The sequence below is a fragment of the Lynx canadensis genome, chromosome A2 (genome assembly GCF_007474595.2).
Source record: "Lynx canadensis isolate LIC74 chromosome A2, mLynCan4.pri.v2, whole genome shotgun sequence".
NCBI classification, from domain to species: domain Eukaryota; kingdom Metazoa; phylum Chordata; class Mammalia; order Carnivora; family Felidae; genus Lynx; species Lynx canadensis.
The window spans coordinates 16503933-16525489 of NC_044304.2; the positions used below are offsets into that span (position 1 = coordinate 16503933).

The 21557-nt window shown below is 45.3% G+C and overlaps 1 protein-coding gene across 6 annotated transcripts in view; it reads right to left on the bottom strand.

Annotated features, from left to right (window-relative positions):
- Positions 1-5008: 5008 nt before the first annotated feature.
- Positions 5009-21557, bottom strand: part of KIF9 (kinesin family member 9) — a 57122-nt gene continuing 40573 nt past the window's right edge. For all 6 annotated transcript variants that reach the window (XM_030306343.1, XM_030306334.1, XM_030306327.1 and 3 more), the window contains 4 exons: positions 19494-19670; positions 18927-19042; positions 18413-18517; positions 5009-7269 (listed from right to left, as the gene is read on the bottom strand). In XM_030306343.1, coding sequence (XP_030162203.1) covers positions 7219-7269; positions 18413-18517; positions 18927-19042; positions 19494-19670 — 449 coding nt within the window. In that variant the 3' untranslated portion in view covers positions 5009-7218. The remainder of the gene's footprint in view (positions 7270-18412; positions 18518-18926; positions 19043-19493; positions 19671-21557) is intronic.

The window sequence follows — 21557 nt, forward strand, 5'->3', positions numbered from 1 at the left end:
TACGTCAGGATCTGTGCTGACAGAGTGGAGCCTGCTTGAGTATCTCTGACTCCCTCTTTCTCTGCCTCTTCCTCACTTTCTAAACAAACAAACAAACAAACAAACAAACATTTAAAAAAAAAAAGAACAGCTGCATCCGAACTCAAAGAAATGCACTTCTCTTTTTTTTTATTGGCTAATTTTTTTTGGCATGTTTGTAACAGGTTTTTTCTTTTTCAATTTAGAGTCTAATCTTAAAATAATGTTTGAGTTAATCTGCATCCTCTTTGTCCTTGGATTCTTGGCTTGCTTTATTTTGTGTGTGTGGGATTGACCTAGAATCACAGGCCCCCAGAATTGTAGGATTGCCGACCATCAAGGGAAGGGCTCTTAAGTCATTTTCTGCTTCTGGAGCTTTTCAAGAAAGTGGCATTGGCAGAAGACCACGAGGTCTGTTCCAGGAGCTAATTATACATCTTTACTAATATTAGAATACTCAAACAGATGGTAACAAAATTTAGGTGAAAAGATTTAAAGGAATGGAAACACCTAAATACCATTAGATGTTCCTCTCACTAACATCCTTCTGTGCTGCAGAAGACCTGGTTTCGTGTCAGGTTTGAGAAAAGTCACGTCTCAGGTCCAAAATCTTTCTTAGCTTTGGACACCATTGCTGCTGCCACCACCATGTTTTTCTGTAGCTCTGGGGCTTTTTAATGTTCTTCCTAGATGTCAAAACTCCCATTCTTTTCTAAGGCCCCCACCCCAACAGAAGGGATTCTTACCTTATGCAGCTTTCTGCCATTCTGGGGGAACAGGAATAATAACAGATATTTATGGAAGGCTTTAGGCATTGTGAAGTCTTCATAGACTTTATCTCCCATGATCCTTTTAGCGTCCCTGTAGTGGAGAGGGCAGTGATAGCTGCTGCCTCCTTTTTACAGATGTAGAGACTGAGACTCAGAGAAGTGTGCCCAAGGTCCCAGACGCTGAGTGGCAGCATCTGGACTTGCAGTTCTCAGATCCAGTGTTACTTTCTCGTACACCTGGCCACATGTGTGGCCCCACACGTTCTCTCGTTCAACTTGCCCACTTTCTGCAGAAGGCCAGGGCACCGGCCCATAGTAAATCATCCCCAAATTTAAGAATAGTACTTGTCTACTCCACACACACACACACACACACACACACACACACACACAACCCCAGCTTCGTAATGCCTTTTATAGCTTTTCTGGCTAGAACAGATTGTCCTTCAAGCAACTTGTAACAGGAAAATCCCACCTGTGCTCAGAAATTCATCTCTCACAAGCCACTTAAGTCATCAAATCACACTGTCGTGTCTGGCCTCGAGGGAAGCCCCTTCCCTATGTGTAAGACCCCCTTTTTCCTTCTAGCCTTTGCGGATACGTTTCTGCAAACAGGGTGCCTCTCCCTTTATTGTTGGAAAGCTGAGCTGGCAGAAGTGTCTGTCATCTGCTCATAGACAGATTGTTTTTATTAAAATATTATTTATAAATTAGATATTTTCGTTAATAATAGCAACTCATATTTAATAAATTAAAATTTCAAAAGGGAAAAACATCACTTCTAGTTTCATCTGGAAACAACCATTGACCTTTCAACATTTTAGTCTTTTTTTATTCAAATATAAATGTATCTATGTATTGGATATGTGAATTAGCTTTTTCACACCTGCTTTTACAGAATCACAGAATTTAAATTTAGAAGGAACTCAGAGGCCTCAAAGTCCTGTCTTCCTGGTTTAAGGATTCCTCTCACATGGACCTTCACTGGGGCTGCTCAGACACGGCTTGCATCCTCCAGGGACTGGGGGCCCAGTTTGCACCAAGACCATCCATTCTGGGTTTAGAAACTTCATCTTGTTTTTTCCTCCTAAGGGGCAGAAAATCCACTACCCCCACCCCTGTCCCACAGCCCGCTTTGGACTTCACTTCTCAGATTGAATATCTTTAATTTCTGTGACTATCCCTTACTTGACAGTGTTTTCAGAGCCCTTCGTGATGCTGGTCACCCTCCACTGGGCAGTCTGTCCAGCTAAAACCCTGCCTCCAGCCCCCAACGTGAAGTTCCAAGTGCAGCCTGGCTGACGTGGTATACAGTGGGACTACTACTTCCCTAACTCTAGATGCCTGACCTCCAGTAACACCACCCACGATGACACCAGGTATATTTTTAGCAACTACTTCTCTCTACTGTCAGCTTTTGGATTGGTCTTTAAAGGCCATCAGAATCAGTTAATTAAAGAAAGATAATGCCAGTCTCAATGCTGCCTTTTCAAATTCAAAATCCATTTTGGGGAGTGGAAACGGAGCCCAACGTTTGGGGGGGGGTGTATGTTTGTACGTTCACCATTTATCAGACATAATGCTGGGCACATTCATATCCTTCTTTTGTACTTGGTTGAGGCCCAGCTGTGCGCTAGACATACATGGTGCCAGGATTATTAATCATTGTTTTACACATGAAAAAAGGCTGGGAAATTGGACACCTTGACCCAGGTTCCATGCCAGTAAGATATGGAGTCCCAGTTTAACTTGTATGTCTTGGCCCAAAGCCTGTGCTCTACCCCTATGATGTATTGCCTCAGATACGTGCAGCCTGCTATCAAGAGTCAAGTCCAGGGGTGCCTGGGTGGCTCAGTAGGTTGAGCGTCCGACTTCAGCTCAGGTCATGATCTTGAAGTTCATGAGTTTGAGCCCTGCATCAGGCTCTGTGCTGATGGCTCAGAACCTGGAGCCTGCTTTGGATTCTGTGTCTCCCTCTCTCTCTTCCCCTCCCCCACTCACGATCTGTCTCTCTCTTTCTCTCTCAAAAATAAACATTAAAAAAAAAAAAAGTCAAGTCCAGAGTGAGACTCCCCAGGCCCAGCTGATGGGGGCCATGGGTGGGGGGCGGTGAGTGGATTAGTACCTCCATACGATGCCAGGGACACAACAACAGAGGTGTCTGAGCCCTCCAGGTTACAGATTGTGGAGGACATGGAAGGACTACCCGGAGTTCTTTATCCTATCTTGAATCTCTGCACTTCTGAAGGAAACTTGGGTGCTATAATGGTCCAATCTTATCCTTTTCATTATACTTTCATAACATAGATCATTAAAAATTCTATCATTAATTACTTTAATGATTTTGTCATATTATTTCACTAAAAATCCCACGATACATAGCAACCATCTTTTTTCCCCCTTTGGTTCCATTCATCTGTGTGTGAATTTGTACTTTTATTGGGGAGTCCCAGGGAATAGTGGAGAACCTGTCTCAGAGTTGTCCCACCAAGGGAGAGGAGGTAAGGGTGCTCATCTACCAACTCACTGGTTGAGTTGCTCCTGAATGTGTTAACTCTCTGGCATTTGGGCCCACTTTGCAGCAAATAAGTACCTATGGTTGAGAAAGCCTTTATGTAGAAAGCTACAGATGCTTTCGGTGGGAACCTACTAGCAGGAATGGCAAGTGCATGGGGTTATGATCAAGGCATGGCAGTATCTGCTACAGAAGGTGACATTTAAGCAAAGGCTTGAAGGAAGTGAGAGAGTGAGCCATGTGGACATCTGGGAGAATATTTCAGGCAGAGGAAAACAGCCAGTAAGTACAAAGGTCCTGAGGCAGGAGCTCCCAGGCATGTCTGAAGAACAGTAAGGAGGCCCACATGGCTGGAGCATAGTGAGCAAGGGGGAGAAGAGAGAAGAGAGTGAAGTCATAGGAGACAAAATCATGTAGGGCCTTCGAGTTGCTTTGAGGAATTGGGTTTCACTCTGGGAGAAACAGGAACCATGTGACGTTTGAAAAGATGTGTCACGTGGTTTAACTTCTATTTCAAAAGGATCAACCAGGCAGCTGTTCTGGAAATGGACTACATAAGAGCAGGGGAGGAAGCAAGGACATAGGAAGTTGCTGCAATATCCAGGCAAGAGATGACAATGGCTTAGGTCAGAACAGGGGCAGTAGAAGTAGGAAGTGGTCAAATTTTTAATGTAGTAGGAAGGTAAAGTCCATTGGATCTCTTGACGGATTTGATATGGGGTGTTGGGGGGAAGAGAAGTATAAAACTACTAAGGATTTAGCCTGAGCAATTGGGCTGAGATTAGGGAGACTTTGGGTGGGGCATATCTGGGGGACAATTAGGCATTTAGTTTTAAGCATGGTGATTTGTAGATGTCTTAACAGACATTCAAATGGAGATGCCACGTTAACAGGTTTGGAGCTCAGGAGAGCAGTCTAGTCTCGATATATAAGATGGATAATTGGCTATGAACGCTGGATGAGCTCACTAAGAGAGTGATCTCCTTGGGATCGCCTCCAAATCTGTGATTACCTGTATCCTGGCACTTCTCATGCTGTCTACCATGTCTCTTATCCACACATTCAATCTTCTCTCTCTTCATCCCACTATGCTACATTCCAGGCAATTTCTTCAGATCAAACATCCAGGTCAGCAATTCTCTCTTTTGCTGTTTCTAGTCTGTCATTTAAACTTTTAGAACTACAGTTTTTCATTCCCACAGGTTTCACTTAAAAAAAAAGAAATCTGTGCTCTATTTTGATAGCCTTTATCATATCGATTCCTACTTTTGTCTTTGTTTAAAACATATATGTTGTATAATCTTTATTCAATAATTTGTTATCTGAAGTTCTTAAAATCTGACCATGCTCTCATTATGCCTCCACTATGACAGGCTGTTTCCACATGCACATGTGCATGCACGTGTGTGTGTTTAATCTTTGGAGCTCATGTTTATGAGGGTCTTGTAGGAGTGTTGTGTGGCTCAGTAAGGGCATGTACAGATTTTTTTTTTTTTTTTTTTTTACTCTGCTGGGTGTTTTATCCTTGGGCTAAGTTTTTTTAAAATTTTTTAATGTTTTTATTTATTTTTGAGAGAGAGACAGACAGAACATGATCGGGGGAGGGGCAGAGAGAGAGAGGGAGACACAGAATCTGAAGCAGGCTCCAGGCTCTGAGCCATCAGCACAGAGCCCGATGTGGGGCTTGAACTCACAAGCTGTGAGATCATGACCCAAGTCAAAGTCAGACGCTGAACCAACTGAGCCACGCAAGCGCCCCTCTCTGGGCTAATTTCTACACTAATTCCTCAGGCTGGGGTTCCTGGACACAGTGTAAATCTGAATCCCAAACCTGTGCATGGTTGCAAATTCTCTCAGGACCTGTTTCCCCTCATCTCTAGAAACTTTTCCCCCAAAAGCAGGGGGACTTTTTCTAGCTTACCTCTTTATGAAGGATGAAGCCTTCAAGGTGCCAGCTTTATGCCCAAGGTCCCACTTCCAACTTCCTATGGGGCATGGCCAGAGCCTTATTTCTCACACTTGTGTGGACATTCACACTCAAGGGCAACAATCCACGCACACCCCTTCCTACCCCTAGCAGCCACAGCCAGTTCCCATGCTGACCACTTGGGTTTTCAGTTCTCCAGCTCCTGGCAGTTCTCTGTCTCTTCCTGTGAATTTAGGTTTGCATTGAAAAGAATTTCTACTTGAGCCAGCATTTCTGTTTGTAGCAGGAGTATTTTCAGGTTATCTTATCTGTCCCATGTTGGAACTGGAAGTCCCCTCAGGGATGATTTTGGTGGTCAGATTAGCTCAGCAGAAACTATTTTCTAGAACAACAGGCCCATTTGAGTGGACGTGATGCCCCCTAGCTCCCTGTCATGTTGGAAGCATCTGCTCCCGTGAGGAGTTTGTGGAGGGTGATCTGCCAGGCACCATCCTGGCTTATTTCTCTGGCTCTGCCCACGCTGATGATTACTTGGTTCACTTTGTGCCACAGAGGCCTTTGTCGTAATGAATTGAGCTAGAGACCAATGTGCCCAGCTGCCATGACAGAGGCCTAGCTCGCCCTGGCCAGCAGGCCCCAGGACTGGCTGTCTAGAAATCCTATGGAGCGACGTCCAGTAGGGCCATGCCATTGCAGCCAGTGGCAGAGAATGAAGGGAAGGGGGACCAGTAATGCCACAAACAGCTGCTTCCTATGGCCCCCAAAAGATGATGTACCCCATTTGCTATGGCCTATTTCCTGAGATGCCCTAAAGACCTGGGAACCCCAAACAAGTCCCGGTAAGAGCAGGGGAAGCCGAGAAAGGAAAGAATTAGGTGCAGCCCGAGGCCTGCACTAGCTGGGAGGGGAGGCAGAGCCTGGGCAGACTCGTCTGTTTGGCCACAATCAAAGGAGACATGAGGACTGACCAGTAGGGCTGTGTGCACACCATTAGTGCCGATCAGTGACAGTCCCCATGTGTGTCATCCAGGGTGAGGGAGCGGGGGCACTTCAAAGCCGCTCTGCGAAGCCTCGGTGTAGTAGGAGCCTCTGAAAGCTGTTTTAGGACCATTATGTATCAGTCAGTGAAAGTGAAAGGGGCTGAAGAGGAAGAGGGCAGAGACCTCACGGATGCCTTTCTACTTTCTCTGTTCCACAAACCCCCATCCATCTGCTCACTGCTGGGCTGAGACAGGGTCACCGAGTGTTTGAATAGACTGATGCCATCCAGTTCAACCTTCTATCTGGTACAGGTCTGCAACCTCCTTGCCAGACAGCCTCCCACTGTGGGGCTATTGCTGCTAACTTCAGGTAGGGCTGTGCTCATTTTAAGCCTCTTCTTATTCTGAGATAAAAATCTGCCTTTCAGCCATTTCCACCTAGACCCATTCCTCTGCTGGTTGCTGAGGAAGGAGGGCCTCCCGCTTTCACTGGCTCAGGAACACAGAGAGGATGTCCCAAGAGAACCTACAGTCTGACAGGGACTGAGAGAACCAGGGCTCCTCAGAACTAGCTCCCCCCAAGAATGCCCATCCAAGGAAGGAAAGAGGGTGACCAGTGGGACAAAGGCATGCCAGAGGAAGGTGGCTGAGCTACTTTTTCCCTTTCTTACCGGAGACTCGGTTCTGACCCCACCTGTGCATAGGGAAGCATCCTCCTGACGGGAAATAAAATCAGGCTCTTGAGTGAGCACTGAACGTCCAAGCTAGAAAATTATTTTATCCTGTCCCTGCATATAAAACAGTGAATTGAAACCAAAAGTGGTCTGTGAAGATGAGTGTCCTGTGAAGGATGTTCCTGTTGGGAGGCAGGCCATTGTGAGTCCTCTGGGCTGGGCTCCAGCATTGGAGCAGGCTGTCTGGAACTCTGGGCAAGGGGTTTGGCAGCCCCACTCCAGAGCAGCAGGAGTTACTGGGGGTCTTGTCCTTGAAGGCACTGGTGATGAATCCCTATTTTCTGTGTGCCTGCTGGAGGCCCATCATGGTTTTCAAGTAATTGTGCTGGACGCAGAAAGGGGGAGAAAACAGGAATTGATTAGCAGGTATGGAATTAAGAACCAGAAGCCAGGCCGCTTACATCCACCCCACCATTCATCCTGCAAACATCACATTCTGGGGACGAGGATGCCCACTGACCAGCCCCAATTCTGTTGAGAAATAATGTTCCATTCATCCCCTTTCATATTTTCATCCTAGAGAAAGTGTGTAAAACTGTTTTAAAATGGTGTGGCAGGCATGTTTAAAAGGAGATGTGTATGCTTCAAAGGCCCACTTGAAAGTTTCTGGCAAGAATTAGGTTCAAAAAGAAAAGAAGAGGGTTCTGTCTCCACAGGGGTGGGCACACATGTATTCCGAAGGGCCCTCCCTCTGCAAACCAGATTGATGTTCACAAATTCTTCCCTTTTAATGCAGTTCTAGGCCCTCAGAAAGCAGGTGGGAAAGGTACGCTGAAACAGAAACAGTGGGCAGTAAGCAAGCAAGTCCTAAAACCAACTTGAAATGTAGGTATGAATCCTCGATCCTCCACAACGTGGGAACGGAAACTGAAGCTCCCGTATTCAGCCAGAATTCTTTTCTACCCCCAATGTTTTTATTGTGGCAAAATACCTACCTTACATAAAAATTTCCCATTTTAACCATTAAATTTTTTAAATTATTATTTTAGAGAGAGGGTGCGTGCACAAGTGGGAGAGGGGGACAGGGAGAAGGAGAGAGAATCTTAGGTAGGCTCCATGCTCAGTGTGGAGCCTGATGTGGGGCTCGATCCCCTGACCTGGGATCATGACCTGAGCCAGAACCAAGAGTCAGATGCCCAACGAACTGGGCCCCCCCATCTTAACCATTTTTAAGTGTACAGTTTGGTGATGTACTGATAATGTGCAACCACCACTATCACCCATCTCTGGATGTCTTTTCATCTGGCAAAACTGAAATTCCATACCAATTAAACACTCACTCCTCATTCCCCTACCCCCGAGACCCTACCAACCACCATTCTATTTACTGTCTCTATGATTCTGGCTACTTCAAGCACCTCATGTGAATGGAATCATATAGCTAATTCGCCTTTTTGTGACTGGCTTATTTCACTTAGTGGCTGGACTATTTTATATTCCTGCCAATAGCACACACACAACAGTTCCAATTATTCCACATCCTCACCAATACTTGTTATTTTGTTGTTGTTGTTGTTTTGTTTTGTTTGTTTCGTTTTTTCTGGATCATTGCCATCCTAATGGGTATAAGGAGGTATCTTGTAGTTTTAATTTGCCTTTTCCTGATGATTTGTGACGTTGAGCATCTTTTCATACGCTTACCGTCCATCTGTATATTGTCTTTTGAGAAATGTCTACTCTTTGCCCATTTTTTAGTTTTAAAGTTCTCTAGAGGGGGGCCTGGGTGGCTCAGCTGGCTAAGCATCCAACTTCGGCTCGGGTTGGATCTCAGAGTTTATGGGTTTGAGCCTGTGTCAGCATAGAGCCCGGAGCCTGCTTCAGATTCTGTCTCCCTCTCTCTCTGCCCCTCTCCCATTTGCACTCTATCTCTGTCTTGCAAAAATAAACATTAAAAAATTAAAAAAAAAAGAAGTTCTCTATATATTCAGGATATTAATACCTTATCAAGTTGGAATTTTTGAAGGGAAGTTAAAACAGTTCTAGGTTGGCAATGCCCTGTGGCTAACTGCAAAATCAAGTGCAAATGCCATCAGGGGGACAGAATGCACTTATGCACTCATGACTCCTACACCTTCAGTTCAATCAAACATGAACTTATCACACACACACACACACACACACACACACACACACACACACACACACAGATAAAAGCCACTATAAGAGAAATTTAGCAAAATGGAAAACATTTTGACCTTGAAAAATCTGATCCTGTGTACTTTACGTATAAAAATATATATGAAAAGTTTAAATAAATATTAAGATGGAATGGCTCAAGTATAACATTTACATATCAAGTTTCTGTGTTGGCATGTTTTTCTTTCCTTCCTTCCTTTCTTCTTTCTTTCCTTCTTTCCTTTCTCTCTTCTGTTCCCCCCCTCCCCCCCTCCTCTCCCCCTCCCCTCCCCTACCCTTGACTCCTCTCCTCTCCTCTCATAGGTTCCACACTGGGCTTAAACTCATGACCCTGAGATAAAGACCTGAGCTGAGATCAAGAGTCAGGTGTTTACCTGACTGAGTCATCCAGGCGCCCCATGTGGGCACATCTTAAACATAAAAATTGTCCAATGCAGAGTTCTCCTAGAGATTGAGGGATGGTGGGAGAATATAATACTGACCTATAGAAATGCAGGATTCCCCTGTTGAATGATTTAGAATTTAAATGTTTATCTGAGACTTTGGAAGTAAAGACAACACAAGGTTATGGGGCACCTGGGTGGCTCAATCTGTTATGCTTCCAACTCTTGGTTTTGGCTCAGATCATGATCTCATGGTTTGTGAATTCGATCCCTACATTGAGCTCTGCATTGACAGCACAGAGCCTACTTGGGAGTCTCTCTCTCTCTCTCTCTCTCTCTCTCTCTGTCCCTCCCCTGTGCACACACACTTACCTCTCTCTCAAAAAATAAATAAATAAGCATTAAAAAAAAAAAAGAAAAAAGAAAAAGGAAGGTTTGCCTGGAATGTCAAGAGAGAAATTCATGGTGGTAGCCATGCAAATCACTTTGGTCCATCTTTTCTGTGATCTTGAAATGATTTATGCCAGTCAAAACAAGTTCACAACAATTTACAATAAGGAATAAAATTTTGGAAGCTCTTTCCTCAAAGCCAAAGACCTTTTGGTCCTCTTATTCAATATATATGATGACTTTAACCAATTGATCAAAATTAACCTCACCAATAAGGGGACAAAGCAACATCTTGTGCCTCTTGTTACAGACTGAATGTTTATACCACCTCAAAACACATTTGTTTATCGCCACTGTAATGGTATTTAGAGGTGGGAAATTTTGGGAGGTAATTAGGTTTAGATGAAATCATGAGGGTAGAGCTCTCATGATGGTTTAGTGTCCTTATAAAAAGAGGAAGAGTGAGAAGACTCTCTCTACACAAATATATGTCTAGGAAAAGGCCATGTGAGCACACAGCAAAAAATGGCTGCTTACAAGCCAGGAAGAAGGCCCTCACCAAGGAGCAAATCTGCCAGCACCTTGATCTTGGTCTTCCCAGCCTCCAGAACCATAAGAAAGATATGTCTGTTGTTTAAGACACTCGTGTATGGCATTTTGTTATAGCATCCCAGGCTGAATAAGACATGTCCTGATATGATGTACATGAAGAACATGACATCATTCCTGTGGTATTTCTGCCCAGAATGCAGAACTTGAACTTAAATCACAAGAAAACATCAGACAAACCTAAACTGAGGGACATTCAACCAAATAACTGGCCTGTACTCTTCAAAAATATCAAAATCATGGGGCGCCTGGGTGGCTCAGTTGGTTGGGCGTCTGACTTTGGCTCAGGTCATGATCTTGCAGTCTATGAGTTCAAGCCCCATGTCAGGCTCTGTGCTGACAGCTCAGATTCTGTCTCTATCTCTCTCTGCCCCTCCCCTGCTCTCACTGTGTCTCTCTCTCTCAAAAATAAAATAAAAACATAAAAAAAAATGTTTTTAAAAATCAAAATCACGAAACACAAGGAAAGACCCAGGAATTGTTCTAGATTAAAGGAGACATGGCACCTAAATGTGATGTGTAATCCTAGACTTGATCCTGGCCAGGGTGTGAGAGGAAAACAACTATAAAGGACACCATTAGGTCAACTGTCAAAAGTTACATATGGACCTTGGGTAAAATAATATTGTTGCATCATTGTTAATTTTCCTGATTTCAATTACTATATCATGATTATGTAGGAGAATGTACTTGCTCTTTTTTTTTTTTTTTAGTGTTTATTTTTGAGAGAGAGAGAGAGAGAGAGAGAGAGAGAGACAGAGCGTGAGTGGGGGAGGGGCAGAGAGCAAGGGAGACACAGAATCTGAAGCAGGTTTCAGGCTCTGAGCTGTCAGCACAGAGCCCAACAAAGGGCTCGAACTCGCAAGCCGTGAGATCATGACCAGAGCTGAAGTCGGACACTTAACTGCCTGAGCCACCCAGGCACCCTGAGAAGGTACTTGTTCTTAAAAAGTAAGCACTGAAATATTTAGGAGTAAAAAACCAAAAGAATGACATGTTCTAAAATTCACTGTGGTTATGGTTGCATTTAACTGTGGATATATGAAAAAAACACTGGTTGTATACTATAAATGGGTGAATTGTATGGTATTTAAATTATATCTCAAAGGTTTTTTTTTAATGGTTATTTATTTATTTATTTATTTATTTGAGAGAGAAAGAGAGAGAGTGTCAGCAGGGGAGGGGCAGAGAAAGAGAGAGAGAGAGAGAGAGAGAGAGAGAGAGAGAGAGAGAATCTCAAGCAGGCCTTGAGCCATCAATAGGAAATCTTATGTGGTGTTCAACCCCACATACCACAAGATTGTGACCTGAGCCAAAATCAAGAGTCAGACACTCAACTGAATAAGCCACCCAGATGACCCCCTTTGTTTCTTTTTATTTTTATTCTCTCTTTTAGGGTTATGATTAGATGTATGTTAGACTTTCTCATTATGTCCTGTGTATCTCCTAAAGTCTGTCATTTCTTCTAGCCTCTCACCTCTCTATGCTGTAATTTGGGTAATTTTGTTACATTCCTATTTCAGTTTATTAATGCCCTCTTCAGCTGTGTCTAGTCAGCCATATCTAAAAACTGTACTTCGTTTTTCTTCAAATCTGCTTTGTCATTTTTAATAAACTCTTATTTCATGCCCTTTAAAAAAAGGATAAGGCTCCAATATCCTTTCGTGATAAAAATACTCAGTGAACTAGGCACAGAAGAGAGCTTTTTCACCCTGATAGAAGAAAGGTTCTAAGAATAAACTTCAAAGTGTGCTACTCAGAGTGTGTTCCCTGGACCAGCCACATCAGCATCATCTGGGAGCTTATCAGAAATGCAGAATCTCAGGCTCCACCCCAGGGCTGCTGCATCAGACTCTATTCTAACAGTCTGGTGATTCATGTGTACTGCGCAGAGTGAGAAGTTCTGCTATAAGGCTCTTCTTTTTTTTTTTTTCTAGGAAAACCCCATAGCCAACATTATACTTAATGGCGAAGGAATGAACACCTTCCCCCTAAGGTCAGGAACAAGACAAAGATGGCGACTTTCATCTCTTATTTCAACATCGTACTAGAGGTTCCAGCCAGGCAAAGCAGGTGAGAAAAAGATATAAAAGGCATTGGATTGGAAAGAAAGAAGTAAAACTATTTGTATTTGTATATGACATGATCTCCTATATAGAGATAATCCTAAGGAATCCACTAAAGAACTATTAAAATTAATAAATTAGTTTAGCAAGGTGGTAGAATACCACATCATTATACAAAAATTGGGGGCACCTGGGTGGCCCAGTCAGTTAAGTGTCCAACTTCGGCTTAAGTGTCTGACTTCGGCTCAGGTAATGATCTCACAGTTTGTGAGTTTGAGCCCTGTGTTGGGCTCTGTGCTGATCTGTGCTGACAGCTGGGAGCCTGGAGCCTGCCTCGGATTCTGTGTCTCCCTCTCTCTCTGCCCCTCCCCTGATCATGCTTTCTTTCTCTCTCTCAAAAAAACATTAAAAAAAAAAAAAAACTTTAGAAAAAAAATCAATTGTATTTCTATACACATGCAATGAACAATCCAAAAGTGAAATTTAAAATACAATTCAATTCATAATAGAGGTGCCTGGTGGCTCAGTTGGTTAAGTGTCCAACTCTTGGTTTCAACTCAGGTCATGATCTCACGGTTTGTGAGTTCAAGTCCTGATTCAGGCTCTGCACTGACAGTGCAGACAAGGGATTCTCTGTCTCCCTCTCTCTGTCCCTCTCCCGCTCTCTCACTCTCTCTCAAAAATAAATAAATATTTTAATAAACAAAATTCCATTCATAATAGCATCAAAAAGAATAAAATACTTAGGGGCACCTGGGTAGCTCAGTCGGTTAAGTATCTGACTTCGGCTCAGGTCATGATCTCACGGTTTGTGAGTTCGAGCCCCGCATTGGGCTCTGTGCTGACAGCTTGGAGCCTGGAGCCTGCTTCGGATTCTGTGTCTCCTTCTCTCTCTGCCCCTCCCCAACTTGTTCTCTGTCTCTCTATGTCTCCCAAAAAATAAATAAATGTAAAAAAAATTTTTTTTAAAGGATAAAATACTTAGGAATAAACTTTTTTTTTTAAAGTACAAAACTTATACTCTGAAAAGTACAATTATACTGAAAGAAATTAAAGGCCTAAATAAATAGAAAGATAGCCTATGTTCATAGATTTGAAGACAATATGAAGATGTCAATATTCCCCAAAGCAACTGATAGATTCAACACAACCCCTGTCCCAGCTGGCTTCTTTGCATAAACTGACAAGCTGGTCTGAAAATTTGTTTGGAAATACAAGGAACCCAGAATAGTCAAAACAATCTTAAAAAAGAACAAAGATGGAGAATTTCTACTTTGTAATTTCAAAACTAACTACAAATCTACAGCAACCAACACAGTATAGTACTGGCATAATGACATATAGATCAATGGGATAGAACTGAGAGTCCAAAAATTAAAACCTCACATTTCTGGTCAATTGAATTTCAACAAGGGTAACAAGATAATTCAAAAAAGAATGACTTTTTTTCAATAATTGGCACTGGGAAAACTGGATATCCACCTGCAAGAGAATAAAGTTGGACCCCTGCCTCATATCATGTGCCCCCTCCACTGAGCCCAGCAGGGGCAGGCCTCTTTATGGCCAAAGCAGGAAATTCCTACATGGTGGTCACAGTCAAATGATCTTTGAGGCTGGGCTATCTAGGCCTACTTGCCCCTACTCCATTCTCTGCCAAATGTTCTGGGAGAGCCCTGCCTCCCCACAGAGAGATTTTCATGGACAACCCTGAGTGAGCTCTTTGGAGTCAGGTAGTGGGGTCAAGGGGGACAGCTTGGCCAGGGTCTCCTTCCCCAGCCAAAGTGGTTGCATTCCAGCAAACTTTTTCAGAGAGGCAGGGCCCTGTCCACTGCTCTGGGCATCCCTCCAGGGGCCAGGGTTAATAAAGCTTGATGCTCACAGCACAAAGCTAAATGGCTAAATTTAGCTCCCATCCTCTCTTCTGCTGAGGGAATTGGACCAGGCAGCTGGAGTGGGCAGGGGAACCTGCTCCAAACCACCACTAATTAGGCCAGGAATGTACATTTAACCCAAGAAGAGTCATCTAGGCTTTCCCTCTGGAGAGACACAAAGTAAGTAGTCAGGTGATATACTGGACATTGGAGCTGGGAAGTCTTAGAAAATAGCCAGACTGGGGGCAAAGACTGGGGCTAAAATTGAGAAGTGAGTGGGAAGAACAGATAGGGGAAGGAGTAGACCTCAGGAAGAAGCTCAGGGACAGAGAGGGGCCTGGAGGGAGAGGAGCCGGAGGGTGTTTCCTGCAGATGAGCTCTGTGGCCTGCTACTCAAAGTGTGATCTCGGACGAGCAGCATGGGCATCATCGGAGCCTTATTAGAAATGTGGAATCTCAGGCTCCACCCTAGACATGCTACGTCTGAATCTGCAATCTAACAAGTCAGTACAGATGTCAGCTTAACTATAAGTGTAAAGAGAATGAATTCAATAAGGAGAGGACTTAATTATGACACAAAATCCAGAAGCCAAGTAAGAAAAGACTAATACACTTGATTTCATAAAAATCAACAGAATAACTACAAAAAAATAGGTAAAGACAAATGACAAACAGGGAAAAATATTTTCAATTCATATCATAAAGAGCCAATCTCCCCAGTATATCAAGACTTCCTACAAATTAATAAGAATAAAGACCAATATACAATAGAAAAATAGGGGCGCCTGGGTGGCTCAGTCGGTTAAGCATCTGACTTTGGCTCAGGTCATATCATGGTTCATGAGTTTGAGCCCCTCATTGGGCTGTGTGCTGACAGCTCTCAGCCTGGAGCCTACTTCAGATTCTGTGTCTCCTTCTCTCTCTCTGCCCCTCCCTCACCTCTCTCTCTCTCTCTCTCTCTCAAAAATTAAAAAAAAATAGGCAAAAATATGAACAGGCAATTTATAGGAAAAGAAAATAAAATGGCCCTTAAATATATGAGGAGAAGCTCAACTTCACTCATAATAAGAGAAATGTAAAATAGAATACCTGAGAGACCATTTTTCACCTTTTAGACTGGAAAAAAAAACAAAAAGCAGGATAATACATCTTGTAGTGAGGCTGTGGGGGTACAGATGGGTCCAGCTCTAGGCAGGCGATTTGGCACCATCCATTAAAAGTACACATGTCCTCTTCTCTAAAGAAGACATCCGGATGGCCAACAGGCACATGAAAAGATGTTCAACGTCGCTCCTTATCAGGGAAATACAAACCAAAACCACACTCAGATATCACCTCACGCCAGTCAGAGTGGCCAAAATGAACAAATCAGGAGACTATAGATGCTGGAGAGGATGTGGAGAAACGGGAACCCTCTTGCACTGTTGGTGGGAATGCAAATTGGTGCAGCCGCTCTGGAAAGCAGTGTGGAGGTTCCTCAGAAAATTAAAAATAGACCTACCCTATAACCCAGCAATAGCACTGCTAGGAATTTATTCAAGGGATACAGGAGTACTGATGCATAGGGGCACTTGTACCCCAATGTTTATAGCAGCACTCTCAACAATAGCCAAATTGTGGAAAGAGCCTAAATGTCCATCAACGGATGAATGGATAAAGAAATTGTGGTTTATATACACAATGGAATACTATGTGGCAATGAGAAAGAATGAAATATGGCCTTTTGTAGCAACGTGGATGGAACTGGAGAGTGTGATGCTAAGTGAAATAAGCCATACAGAGAAAGACAGATACCATATGGTTTCACTCTTATGTGGATCTTGAGAAACTTAACAGAAACCCATGGGGAAGGGGAAGGGGAAAAAAAAAAAGAGGTTAGAGTGGAAGACAGCCAAAGCATAAGAGACTCTTAAAAACTGAGAACAAACTGAGGGTTGATGGGGGGTGGGAGGGAGGGGAGGGTGGGTGATGGGTATTGAGGAGGGCACCTTTTGGGATGAGCACTGGGTGTTGTATGGAAACCAATTTGACAATAAATTTCATATATTGAAAAAAAAAAAAAGTACACATGTCCTGGGGCGCCTGGGTGGCTCAGTTGGTTAAGCGGCCGACTTCAGCTCAGGTCATGATCTCACGGTTTGTGAGTTCGAGCCCCGCGTCGGGCTCAGTGCTGACAGCTCAGAGCCTGGAGCCTGTTTCAGAATTTGTGTCTCCCTCTCTCTGACCCTCCCTCATTCATGGTCTGTCTCTCTCTGTCTCAAAAATAAATCAACGTTAAAAAAAAAAAAAAGTACAAAAAAAAAAAAAGTACACATGTCCTAGGGTGCCTGGGTGGCTTAGTCGGTTAAGCATCTGACTTCTGCTCAGGTCATGACCTCATGATTTGTTGGTTCAAGCCCCGCGTCGGGCTCTGTGCTGAAGGCTCAGAGCCTGGAGCCTGCTTCAGATTCTGTGTCTCCCTCTCTCTCTGCCCCTCCCCCACTTGTGCTCTGTCTCTCTCTGTCTCTCCCTGTCTCTCCGAAATAAATAAATGTAAAAAAAAAAAAAAAGTTTGAAAAAAGTACACATGTCCTTGGGGTGCCTGGATGGCTCAGTCAGTTGAGCGCCTGACTTGATTTCAGCTCAGATCATGAGATCGAGGATTGTGTTGGGCTCTGCACTGAGTGTGGAGCCTGTTGAAAATTCTCTCTCTTCCTCTCCCTCTGCCCCTCCCTAGCTTGCACAGGCACTCTCAAAAAAAAAAAAAAAAAAAAAAGTATATGTCTTTGTGACCAAGAAATTCACTTCTACAAACTTCTCTCTCACATATATTCACTCATATGTGAATTCACATTTCTACAAGGTTAATCATCACAACAATATTTGTATTGTAAAGAAATGGAATCACCTAAATGTTCCTCAATATGAGATGGGTTAAATAAATTTTGATACATCCTCACAATGGAGTACCACTATACAGCTATAAAAAAAAAAAAAAAAGAAAACAAGCAGCTATGAGTTGACATAGAATGATCTTCAGGATACACTGTTAAGTGCAAAAAGCCAAGATATAGCACAATGTGCAAGGGGAACAGTAGAAACAAGTGACAGTGTTTCCCTGTCAGAGCGGGTTGGTGGGAACTGGATGGATGGGGACTGGGTATTTGTATTTATATTTTGTGTGTGTGTGTGTATATATATATATATATATATATATATATATATATATATACATATATATATTTGACAGAGAGAAAGAGTGTGAGCAGGGGAGGGGCACTGGGGCTGGTGAAAGAGAGAGAGAGAGAGAGAGAAGACAATGAGAGAGAGAGAGAGAGAGAGAGAGAGAATCTTAAGCAGGTTCCACACTGGACGTGGAGCCCAACACAGGGCTCGATCCCTCAACCCTGGGATCTTGACCTGAGCTGAAATCTAGTCAGACACTTAACCAGCTGAACCACCCAGGTGCCCTGTATTTATATATCTTACATGATGAGCTCTCTTAAGCAGTCCCCCATGTGCACCTGCCACTTGAGTATAGGAGTCTGTGGGCACAGAGAAATACACAGCACACAGGCCCTCTGTGTTCTGGCTCCAGACTGAGCCTCAGTAGACCGAACCCTTCTGCTCCAGCCCAAGCTGCTCAGGGAGGAGAGTGCAGGCCCACCCCATGGCCAACACCTGGTCTAGCTTTGCCTCAGCTGCATGTGGTCCTCTGTCCCCTGCCTCCTCTTCATGGTCCCCATGGAGACATTGTCCCCAGCAGGCAGACCCTGTCCTGGGCTACGAACCACACGTGGACCAGCTTAGCTCCCAATAGCCATGTCCAGGCCTGGCCATGGTCTGTGGGGCTCCTATTGGTTCCCAGGACTCTGGTGTCAGCAGGAGATCCCAGTGACTCCAGGTGACTCTGTATTTCCCGCGGCTGGCATATTCCTTCTTTGTCTTTTCAAAGTAGGAAGTGTGATCTTGGGTGTCCCAGTAATGTGGCCCCCGAGGCCTCACCTTCCTGGAGACATGAACCCCCAAGTTACCTTCTGTTCTGTCTTGACTTTGGCATTGTAGAAGGCGACGGAGTCAGGGCCCTCGGGCAGCAGTACCTGCTGCAGCTGGCTGAACTTGTCCTGGGCATCTTCTCCCTAGAAGAGGCTCAACTCAGTACAGTCCCTTCAGCCTAGCACTGTCGAGATCGACCCTGACACGGCCTATGGGGGGCATCAGGGCAGCCCCTCGCAGGGTTGGCAAACCCCTGCTCAAGGTAGCTCACGACCCCCAGCCCCAAGTTTGCCAGACACTCCGCAACTGCCTTCGGGGCAGGATGAGCCGCCCCAGAGAGGTGACGGCAGCAAGTGATGTCTCCTGGGTCCCCATCTTCTCGATACCTGGGGAGAGACCTATACCTGTCTGTTTGCCTGGGTCCGCCATGGGCGAGGCCAGGAGCAGCCTGTACACTGCCATGTTCGCGGAGAAAAGAGAGGATGAAGGGCGCTGCGCACTCACTACCCCGTGCTCGTCCATTAGCCCCACTCCTGCCCTTGTGCCACTCACCAGGGACATGATCCTGCTGACAGGCACCATGCCTGGCCGGATGCTGCCGCCTGGCTTCAGTGCCACTTGTAGGTCCTCGGGGATGAAGAAGGACTCGTTGTACCAGATATCAAATTCTGCAAGCAGGCAGGCAGACGGCACTGTGAGCTGTGGGGGCATCTCTGAGGGAGCACTTACAGCCTATGTGTGCAGGTCACAGGCTCGCCCTCTGTTCACTTCCTGTCCCAGGGTCTCACCCTTTCCGATCTCCCTCCCCTGCCCTCGGAGTGTTGTTTTTTTTTTTTTTTTTAAGTTTGTTTGTTTGTTTGTTTAGAGAGGGAGAGAGAGAATCCCAAACAGGCCCCCCACTGATGAGAGGCTCAAATTCATGAATTGCGAGATCATGACCTGAGCCAAAAACTGACAGAGCCACCCAGGCGCCCCTCTTGGAAACACTTCTGAAGCCCCTGTCCAGCCCCAGCCTCTGTCAGAGAGACGCTCTGAAGCCACTTCTAGAACCCAGGTGGTGGTCTTGCCCTCTGTCTCCCAGGACCTCAGGTGGCCAGCCGACCTTCCCAAATGGCACACCTGTGAGCAGGCGGTGACGACACTGATCCACCAAGTGCTGGCAGTACTGGATCTCTGCCCTGAGGTCTCGCAAGTCCTGATACTCAGTACGGTACTGCTTCTTGAGGTCTTTGAGCTTCAGGATCAGCAGGAATTCCTCCTCATCGATGATCATCAGCCCCTTGTTCTCATACTCACCTGCAGGGACACAGGAGTCAGAGAATGAGGTGCTCACTTGGGGTGTGGGGAGGAAGGTATTCTGGAAGGACAGAACAAAGTGCTGGCAAAGCCTGAAGACCAGAAACCAGAGGAAAGGCTGGGGTGTGGTGTGCGGGTGGACAAAGCACCTGGACTTGCCAGGCGACCAGGACATATGTGGAAGAGGGAACTCAGGCCGGAGGGGCCACACTGGCACCTTTAAGAACAGGTGGGGGTGCCTGGGTGCCTCAGTCGGTTATGCATCCGACTTCGGCTCAGGTCATGGTCTCACAGTCCCTGGGTTCAAGCCCCGCCTTGGGCTCTGTGCTGACAGCTCGGAGCCTGGAGCCTGCTTCGGATTCTGTGTCTCCCTCTCTCCCTCTCTGCCCCTCCCCCGCTCATGCCCTGTCTCTCTCTCTCTCTCTCAAAAAATAAACATAAAAAAAAAAAAAAAAAGAACAAGAGGGGTGGCAGAGGAGAGGGTAGAGATGGCCCATGTTTCACACTTACATTGATCTTAAACCTCAGTGGCCAAAGATAATTTAGTAAGCACCTGGATTAAATGGATGTTTTCCTTTTTTGTAAGCTATATACATGAACTGCCAGCACTTGGGCAAGGTTCCCTATTAATAACAGTGGCTGTAAATCTGTATCATGTCGAGTGGCTGTCAGAAGCTCCAGGAGGAGAGGGGTCAGTTGCGCTGTTCGTCAGCTCTACTCACGGTCTCTGCATGACCTTCGAAGGTCTGTCAGTTGACGAGGGTTGCTGAGTTAAGACAACATAACATGGTCTGTGGAGTCACGCACCTCAGCCACTGCCACTGCCCACAGCACCTTGAAAGCTCAATATAGGCATCATGTCAACCCCAGCAGGGAGTGTGGGGCTTCCACCCCAGGACCCCTGGAGAGTGAGTCCTGCGTGCGACTGAGGTGTGTGGCGGGGGTGTGCGAGGCAGTCTCCAGGTGCCCTTCCGCTGAAGTTTACTGCAGAAAAGTTAAGATGCTGTCACAGACACCACATATGGAAAGGCAACTGGGACCTTGAATTGGTCCCAATTCAAAGAGTCTGAGTTGGGGGGTACAGTGTGGAGTGACCTGGTCTGTGTACTGTGGGCAGTCCCCAGTGTGGTCACTGTGACAGACACAAATCCTTTATAAAGTCGTTACAGTATTCTATTTCACAGAGTCTTTACGGTATTCTGTTGACATGGGGAGGGACTGTGAGCACCCTGTGTCCTACTGCAGGGGAGGGGGGTTCTCTGATTATCTGCAAGGAAAACACTTCAACCTAAAATGATTTTTCAGGGGCACCTGGGTGGCTCAGTCAGTTAAGCATCCCACTCTTGGTTATGGCTCAGGTCATGATCTCACAGTTCATGGGATAGAGCCCCGTGTCGGGGTCTGCGCTGACAGCATGGAGCCTGCTTGGGATTCTCTCTCTCTCCCTCTCCCTCTGCCCCTACCTTGCTTGCGCATTCTCTGTCTCTCAAAATAAACATTTTTTTTTAAATTTTTTTTTCAACGTTTATTTTATTTTTGGGACAGAGAGAGACAGAGCATGAACGGGGGAGGGGCAGAGAGAGAGGGAGACACAGAATCAGAAACAGGCTCCAGACTCTGAGCCATCAGCCCAGAGCCTGACGCGGGGCTCGAACTCCCGGACCGCGAGATCGTGACCTGGCTGAAGTCGGACGCTTAACCGACTGCGCCACCCAGGCGCCCCAAAAATCATTTTAATTTAAAAAAAAATGTTTATTTTGAGAGGGGCGCCTGGGTGGCGCAGTCGGTTAAGCGTCCGACTTCAGCCAGGTCACGATCTCGCGGTCCGGGAGTTCGAGCCCCGCGTCAGGCTCTGGGCTGATGGCTCAGAGTCTGGAGCCTGTTTCT